Raw genomic sequence first — 12512 nt, 5'->3', positions numbered from 1 at the left:
ACCCTTTACAAATATCAAGGCATATGTAATTAATGTTATTCCAATCTGTATAGTAAGTATAATTCTCTTTTTTATTTTTTCACGAGATAAAAATGAAAGTGCTTCATACAGATTTGGCATTAAGCTAAGGCATTTTCAGCAGAGTCCAGAAAAAGAATGCATGGTGAGATTAAATGCTCACTCATCTCTAGGGATGCTTTTGCCAGAAAAGAACTGAGGCTTATTGTAAGGGTAATCTGCAGATTTTTCCTTACTTGGTCTTTTCCAAAATTGTTTCAAAGAGCAGCTGAACTGCATCAGCACAAAACACCAACACAGACATTCATCAGATAATAGATTTTTTTTTCCTGTTTCTTCCTTCCTGCATTATTAGCTGGCATAGTAAGATATATTTAAAAACCAAGAAAAAATAAACTAATTGATTGAGAGTTTAAATGGAATGAACAGCAAATGCTTCAAAACGCCATCTTATTGGATTTCTTTAATTGTCTTTTAGAAACAAATCCAGCACAAATACTGTTTACCTGATTTTTTTCCGACTAGGCAGTGTCCAATAAATTTATTAGAGTTTTATACCTCACTTTTAGTCAAACACATGGATTCCTCAGTAAAACCACCCCCCCTGCAGATGGACGAGTATGGAGGTGACAAGGGTTGCAGTTGCCTCCCGTTCTCAGGGAATGCCTCCACGATATCTGCTCTGCTGGGAATTGAAAGTGAGATCCTAAGATGTACTTAAAAACTCATAGCCAGATGCAACAGATAATTTAAGCTGTTAGATTCATATGGATTTCAACTTAAAGTACTAAATTGCAGATAGGATCCTTAATATTTTATTGGCTCTTTACTGTGAAGCAGCATTCATCTCTTGCTGAATCTCAAGAGAGCATCTAAGCTCTGCTTCCTGAGCACCTACATTCCTCCTGGGAAATGCAGTTAGTTTTTTTAAGTCCTCCCATGTGTGGACCCAGGGGCAATATCCTTCTAGCTGAGTTGAACATCTGGACACCTTGTTTCTTCGTTAAAGCAATTGAAGGCACCCCTCTGGTCAAGTCTCCTGTCATGTCCAACCTCCTGCTAAGTTGGAGTTTCCCTGCGGATGCTACCTCTGGCTGCTAAAGATCTGGGGATATCAGAAACAGCAGTTGAAGCCAGGGGATCCCAAGGGCCTCCTTTTTTATTACTAGTCAGCAAGGTAAAACAGAAGCAAGGAGTATCCTGGGAAATCAGAGGAGTAGACAAGAGTTGAAAACTCAGAAGAATGTAAACAGAAATGGGGACAGAGTCCAGGAAAGGATATGGAGATTAGAAGAAGTGTGAGAAAGACAGAACTTGAGATGGAACAGTCAGGGGCAAATAAAGTCTGTATTATATTCCTGTAAAGTAGATAGTGGTGTCATCCCCATTTTATGTTGGAGAAATGGAGGCACAGAAATAGGTTTAAGTCTGTCAAGATCACCCACTAACTTTAAATACTTTACTCAGTGCAGTTTCCAGTGTGATCTTTTGGGGCATTTAGCATTTTTGGACTAATGCAACATATTATTCACAGCTCTGCAGCCATCACTTGCATTCTTGCAAATCCAGATTCAGGTGTCCCTATCTAAACAGTGTGAAGGTTGATGCTTCCTTGAAGATACTGTTATTATTGGCTTGCCCAAAATCAAATAAGGACCCTGTGACACAGGGACAAAATATAATTCACAACAAGGCTCATGTTCAAATTCCTTAACTAGGAGATCACCCTTTCCATTACTTCAGTCCCTGTCTGTGACCACCAAACACCTCCTGCAACAGGTGAGATTGCAGAAATCATTCAGAGAGCAGGCTCCTTCATTGCAGAAATTAGACTGATGACCAGAGTATCACTGGTGCTTTGAAATGAGTGCAACAGAGACACTTCAGAAAAAAATTTATGTGGTAATATATGGAAAGATTGGTGACAGAAGGTAACAATATATTCTTAGAAGGGACCGAGTTATTGGGATGCTTGTCAGTGAATGCTTTCATTTTCAGAATGACAGGAAGATGAAAAGACAAGAAGTCAAAGCAGGTCTATGTTCCCATAAATCAAAGTACTTGAGAAGTTTTATTATGGCAGGAAGTTATGAGATCCAAGAAGCTGATTAGGAGATTTGGGAATTGTGGTGGTTTGTGCATTAGTAATAAATGCCTAATTCTTGTAGTCATGTCAAAGAGGAGATGCATAGTATATATCTTAAAACCACATGTGGTTTTTTTCCACAAGTACCACACATACCACATGTTAAGTTATTTAGCAGGCTTCTGTTGTGGTTTCTAGAAGATTACTGTTAGTATCTATTCCATAAATTTTGAGCTTTGTTGACCTAGCACATTAAGGAGCACATCGATCCCTAATTGCTGTTGAGCAAAATCAGTTATTATAGAAATTACATACAAGCAATACTCCAGTGGAAAGAAAACATCAGGGAGATTTCCAAATTCCCGAATACTGCTCTGGAGAAAATAGTTCAATGATGAACTTGACAAAACAGGCCCACCATTCTTTTTTTTTCTACCTATCTCTTTTTTACTACTTGCTATTAGAGACATACAATACAAACAGATTAAAAATAGACCCAGAAAAACTTACAGTCTGGAGCATAGCTCACCTCAGCAACTGCTTAATGAATCTCAGACATGCATGTTCTCTCAGTGTCATCATGTATTACTTGCGTGTTCCTCAGCATTAATAACTAAGCAAGCAAAATATTCTCTTCATTAAGTTGTTTTCTAGTAATTCTTCATCTTTAGTATTGCGCTGTGTGGTGATTTTCTTCATTCAAGAAATCGAATGTCCTCTAAAGCAGTTTATATTTAAATTCCACTTATTTTCTAAATTTGAATATGGTAGGTTTGTTTTGTTGTTTTCTTGGGACCACCAAATAATTAATGTTTTCAGATACTTGCTTGTGTATTTTTCTTTTCTTAAGCTCCGATATTTGTCTTTACTAGCAACATTAATTTGAAATTTCTAAATTACTTCAGTAAAATTTTCTACACCATTTTATTGTGACCACAAGTAATTAAGGCCAGCAGTTAATAATGTTTTTCCCTTTTTTTTTCAGTGCCTCATATGTGCAGTACAGTTGAGCATCGCTGTGATCACTTCTGCATAAACACTCCTGGCTCTTACCTGTGCAGATGTAAACAAGGATATATTCTGAATGCTGACCAGAAGACTTGCAGCAGTATGTTATCTCACTTAATTTTTCTCTTTCATGCTCCCAAAAAGTGCTTAACATCACACACCCTTTCTGATCGGCTCATAAAGAACTGAGGTCAGTATATAATCAATGTTAATCATCAGAAAGAGTCTAGAAAGGTGGAGTTGTACATTTTTTTCTTGCTTTGTGTAAGTGAAATTCTTATTAACCTTTCCGAAATTTCGGTAATTTGCTGTAATTTATAGTAACAAACTTTATTTCACTTCAATTTTGATCTTTGTTATCAATAATTTTTTTAGTTCATTGTAACTTGTTTCCTAGTAATTAACAGCAAATTACATTAGGGGGATATGCCAAATTTATTTCTGTGTCCACCATTATTTTAATGAAATTATGTAACACTATTTTTTAATTACTTGTGGAAAACGTACTTGTCTAAAATTCAGTTTATTATCCCACAACACTACATGGATTCAAATGAAATCTGCCAAACTGATTTGGGCCAGAAGAAAAATTTGGAAAATGTCTTCTCAAGAAGCTGTGGGAGCATAGGATTTACTCCTCACAACTGATAATTTAGAATTAAGGTGAAGGATGCAGGCTCAGATCCTATCCTTGCATTTGATGTTCTGCATCTCAGGAGAGTTCCAATAAAATAATCAGGTAGCTTGGGATTAGCAGATTCTTAGTCTCTTTTGCTTAGTGTTGCATTTTAGATCAAATAGTGACCGCTGAAACAGCGAGGGTACGTCAGTATCCAAAGTGACTCTCTAGCTTTGGCATTAGAATCCTTACATGTGCAGTGGGACATGTGGTTTCAGTTAGAGGCTCAGTAAATGGTATGGGATCAAAAGAATGTCAGCACTGAACTGATCAGGGCATTCTAACTCCCATGGAAGCATCTTCAGACCCTTTGGGCTACAGCAGGAAACCACTTTTGAGCTGTTGAGCTAGGAGAATCTTTGTTTTCTATTCCTTCTCATCAGCATCCTTCACCAAATGCAGACATTTATCATATTCATGTCTGTGAATTACAAGGCAATATTTTGTGTTAAACTGAACAAATCTAACACTTCATTTGTAGTTTTGTTTCCTCAAGAAGATGAAAAAACAAAATTAGTGCAATCTGGAATATTTCCTAATTATTATTTGGTAGCAACTCAGCCAATACGACAATAGTGACCAGAAAAATTTTTCATAGAGCCTATTTTCTCTGCTTCAGCATATTTGCTATAACTCTGCAGAGAGAAGGTGCTCAGATGGTGTAATCATCATGAAAAATGATGGCTCCAATTATGTAATCACATTTTAATACTATTCTCTAACATATTCTATTCCCTGTGTCCCCTTAAATGCTTCTCATTTAAAACTTCTGTGTCCTTTAAACCTTTCTTTTAAACCCTCTACATGCTATTAAATTTCTTAAAGAATTTTTAACAAAGAATTTTTTCTTTCAATTTTCTGAAATTTATTTGAAATTCAAAATTTCTCTTCTTTTTTAATTGTTCTTCACACATTGTCCTTATCCCCACCCCTAACATCAGTTTTGATAATTGAACTTGTCTTTTGTCAGTCTATTAAAAAAATTAATTACGAGCATGAAAAAGTGGTTTTTTTATTGTCTCTTCTTCTTTTTTACTGTGTTATGTTTCCATTGTTTTTGTCAGCCAGTAATCAGTAATTTTGCTTCAAATTACTGATTCATTTCCAAGAGTTTTGGAATTGTGTGTAATTTTCCTACTGGTGGCCCATGCACAGTAGCCCTTAATATGTTCCCTCTCTACCATTTTTGAAGCCCTTTGCTGCATTGTTTTACTTTTTTTTTTCAGCTATGGCTTCTATTAGTTTTCCCCACCTACCTGTCACACATAATTTCCTTGATAGTGTACATAATCAATCAGAAGATACAGACTGAAGTTTGATAAATATGAAAGGGAAATTAGTGTGTTTGTAGCCTACTTCTAAAGGACTTGTTTTTACATTACCAAACTATAAACTAATTTGAGCAATTAGCACTGGGAATCTAATATGAAGAGCCATTCAAACTGGCCTTAAATGTGCTAGGATGGTGCTAATTGCTCAAATTAGTTTATAGTTTGGTAATGTAAAAACAAGTCCTTTAGAAGTAGGCTACAAACACACTAATTTCCCTTTCATATTTATCAAACTTCAGTCTGTATCTTCTGATTGATTATGTACACTATCAAGGAAATTATGTGTGTTTGTAGCCTACTTCTAAAGGACTTGTTTTTACATTACCAAACTATAAACTAATTTGAGCAATTAGCACTGGGAATCTAATATGAAGAGCCATTCAAACTGGCCTTAAATGTGCTAGGATGGTGCTAATCATTGGTGAAGGAGGGAGAGGATACAGTAGCAGTCTAGAGAAGGCCAAACCTTTATGTCTAAAACCCCCACAGAGATGTAACAGAATTCATGAGGATAGGGAGCCAAGCCTAGACAATTAGGAGAGCTTAGTTCTGGAGGTAGGGGAAACCATGGTGATAGAAAAACCCACAGGCTGGGAGTGTTTTAGTTACCTTCGTTTGCTGTTAATTGCCCACAAGTTCACAGAGACAACGTGTTCCTCACCTGACCTCTAAGAAGAATAAATCTTTAGCATGTTTATGTTAAGTGCCATACATAATGAACATAAACCAGATGTATTTGTCTAAGGTCTGGATGTATTTGGCAGCTTTTTCACGAACAAATAGTTTCCTCGTATACATTTTAACGCTTTCTGAATTAAACAGTGCAGAAAAGATGAAAGATACGTACCTTAAGTTATATTCTCTTTTCATTCTCCTGTACCTAAAATTAGACTCTGTTTTCATTCTTCTGTTCCCTTTTCTTTTAATGTTGTGGGAGTAAACCACAGAACAATCACTGAAGTGATTCAGTTCTTAAAAACCCTTAACCAAATGGCTTCAATCAGCAATGAACTGACAGCTTTGCTTCAGGCTGGAATATGGTGCATTTCTGTTTTAAATAGATGATAATTTTGTTCCTTGATGCATTTCATTATAACATTATTTCTAAAAAAGATATTTCCTTGCATTAAAAGAAGAACATCTTCTATATTTGTGATTTGTTACTTTCCATGTGGAAGAGCTGGGGGAAAAGGCAACTCAGCTGTCTTCCAGAACAAAACTAGGGAGAAAATAGTAATTTTGTTTGTTTAACTTGAAATGCTCTTATATTTGTTTCATTATGATGGTTTTACATCCATGCAAAGGATACTCCTTTCACATACTGTGGTCTAACTTTTCTAGAGGAAAGTGCTTTTGTGTCAGATAATGAGTATTCTTTACTCATTACATTGTATTTGTTTGTTTAACTAATTTCTTCCTTTCTTCTCTAAGACGCTCAAATCTCACACTAATACACAAAATAATACAAAAGAGGAAATGTAGCTGAAAGAAACTGGAAAATTATCTATTTGTGAGTGTTTATACTGGAACAAAAGAGTTAAACGACTGTTTATGCTTCTCATCCTGCCGCTTGATATGAAGCAGACAGCTATAAAAGAAAATTCGTTTTTGCTTGGCTAGTTTCCTCAAACATGTTCCAAAAGCCTATTTTGTAGCTGTAAATGACCATTATGTGTTGAGCAGTCTTTGAGTAACACAAAGTAGGTTGCTTTCCAGAGCTTTCGCTGGGGAAACTTGAGGTTCTCATAAAGCGTTAGTCTGTTGAAAAGAAAGCCCAGTGTGCTTCACTTGGCTAGGTGCTGAACTGACCTCATTTGTCATTGTGATTTTATTTATGAGATCTTTTGCTTGGGAGGGGTAACTGGATACAGTATTTCACACAAAACTGAAAAAGTCTAAAACTCAGAAATGAAATATCCCCAAGTCTTTTGATGTTGTGTTTTCCTTTTCTTTTCCTTTCCAACCTCATCATCATTTATCTGGTTATGCAAAAAAACAAACCAAAACAAAAAAAAAACCCAAACCAAACAAAAAAAACCCTCCACAAATAAATTTCCAAAAAAACCCTGAGGAATGCCCTTCAAACTTTTTAGAGAAACATACATCAAGCAACTCTACTAGGCACCATTGGCCCATCAATAGTCATGGCCTTCGGCTGAAGGAAGGAGTTCCTCAGCTTTTGAGTGACTGATCCTGCTGGCTTTTACTGTTTGACAGAACATTGGCATGATCTGTGTTAAAATGAGCAAATTTCCGAAGAGCTGTCCACAGCTTCCTGAAATTTACTTTTGATCTATAATCTACCTGTGCACTGTAGAAAGTCAAAGAATTTCATATTCATGCAATTATGTTTCGTAGCTCAGGACCTCTGTGCTGTGGAGAAACATGCCTGTGAGCAGATTTGTGTGAACACACCTGGGTCCTACGTCTGTCAGTGTTATGAAGGGTATGAGCTTGATGCAAATGGAAAGAATTGTGTTGGTGAGTATGAGTTCATCACTTCATATTTATCTCTTAACACAAACCGAAGGGAAATTCAGTGTAAATGAGTATCGAGTTTAGCCATAGACAATGAGGGGAAATTCTCTTCTCCTATATGAGTGGTAGATGAGGAAGAACACATAATTGGCATGTTTGTAGGCTTTTACTGACAATAAATGGTGTCTTGGGAAAATTGTTCCAACCAATTTCACACAGAAAATAACACTGCTGTTTTAAAAAAAAACACAAGATGTTTTATTTGAGATGCATGTAGGTGGCCAGCAATGTACTGGCATGATATATGTGGCTGTTTAAAAACAAAGCCAGAGAAATTCAGTAGCTCCTCTTCAGACAGAAGTTATGCACGGAAAAACCTGAAAGTGGACAATTTCTTGATATTTAATTCACTTGATTTTATGGTCACAACAGTGGAGATTTCAAACCCTTTTTGGGATGATGGCCTTAAGGAAGGTTTAGCCTCCTTAAGAACCCATCCACTATCTGCATTTAATTTTTGCTATGAGCAATAAAGAAGTAAACATTAGCTCTAAGAATTACAGCTCAAAAGAAAGAGTGTAGAAATACAGTATAATAATTTTTTAAAACAAAACATACTTCCCTCTCTATTACCATGTAAGTATCTTTCTCTTCTTTCCTGTTTATACACAGTAAATACTTGGAGTATAATCTTTTTGCCTATTTGCCTTGTAAATTTTTCATCCCATGCTACATTCTGAGAAAATATTGTCTTCTGGTATCCACCACAAAAAAACCCCTTAGTGAGACCTTGATGAAAAATTGCATTATTTGTTAGGTATTCTCTTCAGGCAAGCACTTAAATGCATGCTTAATTTCAAATACATATTGAAATACCATGGAAATGAATCCCAGTGAATCCTTGCCCCCAAATCTGCCACAGGCCACCATAATGCTTTTGTCCAACACCTTCTTTCTTGTTTTTTTAAAACAACTCTAACATAATATATCTGTCTTTTATTGCCTTCACCGAGCTATTGCCTTGTAGGATAAACCTGTTTTGAGATGCAAAATAGGTGGCAGTTTATGGAACTTTCTGTATATACCTTCATATAGGAAATGCAAATGGGATTTTTCATGTTTTTTTAGGCCTAGGATAACATGCAGTTTTGAAGAACAATCATTCTGTGCTTACTCACTCTTCAGAAACATTTTCTTTACTTGTAGCTTAGGATTTCAGGATTGGAGTGTTTAAAGTTCTCAACATAATTTTTCCCCAGCATAGTTTGGCCACTAATACACCATTTTAAGAACCTGCTTTTTGAAGCCAAACTGTTTTGAAAATGCAGATAATAATGTTTTTTTAGGCAAGTTAGATGTTCTGGCCCAAATTTCTACATCTAACATTCCACTGAGGTTCATGCAATACCCTTAGCTGATCCTCATGACCTTTACGTATGTTAGGATAAAGGATATGCTTCTCTACTATTTATTTGACTATATCCTGACAGAAAATCTGTAACTTCTGTTGGTAGGTTCTTTCATCGCCAGTTCTTTCCTACCATATATTCTAATCCAAACTATTCATGTTAGTGTCATCAGCTGTTGTTACTATTCTCTGTCTTTTAAATTGAAGGGTCTTTGACAACCCAAGATATTCTTACTGGGAAGGTAGCTACCAGAGCATCATTCTGGAGAAATTCTTTGTGTGTCAAATCTAATATTATCCTCTGTAATAAATACAAAGTCTGTTTTTGTTATTAAAAGCTTCAAAATATTTCTATGTCATTTATTAAATTTCTTGTAGTGGCATTTGTTTTTTTGCCTGTCTGGAGAATGGTATTTGGGGGTGGAATACATCTTTGACTTTTTTTTTTCTATCTCCTCACTGACTTTCTTTAGCATGAAGAGATACAGGTCTATTATAAGTTCTACTGATGACATTTAAAGATTTAATATTCTCTTTTCAATTATTTTCAAAGTGTAGTTCATGCATGGGTTCACTGTCTTGCAATTTATAGCTCTTTTTCTCCTCCACTTGATTTCTATTCGTTTGTACGACTTTAGCAAAAAAACATGAATTCATGCTATTTATATAGCTGCGATAATTAGCAGTATTAATTGTGATTTTAAAGCACACTATTAACTCTTCTATTTTTCAATTTTCTTTTGCATTTGCATATTTGGCCATTTAACTTCTAATTCTTACTGATGTACAAGAACGGTTCAATGTATATTAAATATGTTTGACCCATGCAGAACTTAGCTTCTTTACCTTTCCTGAACAGGAAAAGCTTGTCTGGGTAAGTTGTGATTTTGATGGTAATTTTTCTGCAGCCTCCAGAATTTGATTTTTCAGGTTTGAACAATTTGACATTTTTGAGGAATATGCTACTACTAAGAATGTACAGCTTCCCCAGATGTGATCACCAGTGAATAATCCCCCTTGCTGGAAAATCTTATAAAGGAGACTATGTGTTGCATTGAATCAGTAGTGACAACTCTCAGTTTTCCTTACTCTTAAGCTATTAAACCTTTCCTTTCTGTGAAGTATTTATTATCAAATGAGCTGGATCAGAAAAAAGATCTTGATGTACACATATACTAGAGACCACTGAGTACAATAACAATTTTGCAAAAAGCAGTGACTTCATTAAGGTTACTCTCTCCTCATGCAGAGAATGAAGAGAGAATTTCAGTAGGAAATACCCATTGCGGTTCTCTCAAAGAGCCAGAGGATTCCCTCTGAGATATCTAATACTTCTAAAGTTTTAACTCCAGCAAAAGCAAATGAGAAAGTGCAGAAAACTCATTTCTCAGGCATGTTTATCAAGATCTTTCTGATGGGCTAAATTAAGGATCAAAGGCAATACTAACTGCTTTATTGATACATGTCAGCCAGTTACCTGAATGGCAATAATTAAATAAAATCTCGCAGCCAGAATTCACAATGTATCAATTCAAAATGACGACTGAACAGCCAACCACTCTTGAGTGTTTGCAACACACAGTTTATGAACAAATTTGCAGACTAAACAATATTTGAAACTGTCTGCTCTGGCTGGCAGAGCACTATCACTTTGCCTTTTTGAACACCTTTTCACATGAACAAAGTCCTGTCAGTTGAAGTTTGGTGGTTATGAGCCATTCTTTCTCCATCATGCTGCTGGACACTCAGTCTCTCCACCTTCTTGGTGTCGCTGGACATGCTGCCCTCTCTTTCCTGGCACTAGTGCTAGACCGTCCCCATATTGCTGCAGGTGTTGGGCTTGGGTCCTCTTTACCTGGCAGTGGTTTGGCTGCTGGCACCTCTGTGCATTCCTGGCACTGCTAGATTTTTTTGGCTGCTTTTTAGGTTCTTATGAGTCTTCCATGAGTCTGCTCTACTCTTCCCCCTCGTTCTTTTTCATCCTCCTTATGCCTTTAGTTACTCTGTCACCTTTTCTTCCTACTCTTTTCTTCTACCCTTCTCCTTAACTTTGTTCTCCTGAGCCTGAGTAACCTGTATACACATCACAGGAGTAAAAACAACTATACAAGAGAAAGATCAGCCACACTGCCCAGAGTTCAGAGAGGGCAATGTAAGCATCCAGACTGCAGAACTGGTCACTGGAAGTAAAAGATGGCACTTATCACTGACTAACTAATTGTGAGCAACAAAAACAGGGCAGAACAAACATGGGGAGATGACAACTGAATTAATAGTTTGCTCACTAAAAAGGACATTAGTTCATAATTTAGAAAAACTTATCATTGAAATAGGCATAACATAACAGTAAAATCAGTGAGATCTCTAAGTGTTCACTTTCTAATGTATATCTCATGACTCAGTACAGCAATATGAAAATAATGACACTTCTACAAATTAGGAAAATATTATTCTGCTTTGCTCTTATAGCAACTGTGTTTATTTTCTGCATACCAACTAAAGGATCACAGTACTTCAGTATAAGAAATAGAAATTTACAATTTTTCTCAGTCTTTTCAGGAAAATTCAACTCCATAGACAGCTTACCTACTTGATGACTGGAATGCTGTTGACAAGTTTCCCTTCTAAACAAGTACCACTAAAATGAAACATGAAGCTAAAAGTGAAATGAGTTTATAGGTCAGTTACTATTGCAAATCCGCAAGGCTAAGCCTGCCTGTAATTAGTGCAATTTATATACAAAATTATTGAAAAAAAGGAATAATACTTATCTCCAAAAGCAACTGTCAAGCGAATGTTCTTACTTCTTAACTGTATTAGTGGAAGGGTATCTTTTAAATTAATGTGCTAATTGTTCTTATAGGTCAGCAGACCTAATTCTGTCAGTAAGAGATCCTCAGAAGCCTATAAATGCTAAAAAGTAAGCCTGAAAAAATTAGTTATTTATTTTGTTGGGGTTTTTTCCTTTCTGCCCAAGGTACATTAGCAACTGCATAGCCACAAGAAAGCACAGTTCTTCCCTCCAGAAATTGTCATTTGAAAGTGCTTCGAGTCATAGTTGCTCAGATGCTGATAATAAAACATTCTAAGACCTGTTGAGTTGTCTCTAAAACAACAAAGCTGGTGAAAGCGCTGGAAGGAATGTCCTGTGAGGAGGAGCAGAGGACTCTGGGTTTGCTAGTTTGGAGAAGAGGCTGAGGGACAACCTCATCTCTCTCTACAGCTTAATGAGGAGGGGACATGGAGAGGGAGCTCTGTGTTGAGATCTTCTCCCCGTTTTCCAGGGATAGGACATATGGGAATGGTTCAAGCTCTGCCACAGGAGTTTTAGACTGGACATTAGGAAGCATTTCTTTATCAAGAGAGTGGTCCAACACTGGAACAGGCTTCCTAGAGGAGGTGGATTTCCCAAGTTTGTCAGTGTGTAAGAGGCATTTGGACAAAGCCCCTAGCAATACACTTTAACTTCTGGTCACCCCTGAACTGGTCAAAAGTGTTGGACTA

General features: G+C 36.4%; 1 protein-coding gene across 5 annotated transcripts in view; it reads left to right on the top strand.

Moving 5' to 3' along the window:
* The window catches only part of MATN2 (matrilin 2), a 75224-nt gene that overhangs the window by 24319 nt on the left and 38393 nt on the right, over nucleotides 1-12512 (top strand). For all 5 annotated transcript variants that reach the window (XM_027692352.1, XM_027692353.1, XM_027692349.1 and 2 more), the window contains exons 4-5: nucleotides 3090-3212; nucleotides 7481-7603. In XM_027692352.1, the coding sequence (XP_027548153.1) occupies nucleotides 3090-3212; nucleotides 7481-7603 (246 nt within the window). The remainder of the gene's footprint in view (nucleotides 1-3089; nucleotides 3213-7480; nucleotides 7604-12512) is intronic.

The sequence above is a fragment of the Neopelma chrysocephalum genome, unplaced genomic scaffold, assembly GCF_003984885.1.
Source record: "Neopelma chrysocephalum unplaced genomic scaffold, ASM398488v2 Primary Assembly neopelma1_86, whole genome shotgun sequence".
NCBI lineage: Eukaryota > Metazoa > Chordata > Aves > Passeriformes > Pipridae > Neopelma > Neopelma chrysocephalum.
This window is presented reverse-complemented; position numbering and strand designations above follow the sequence as displayed.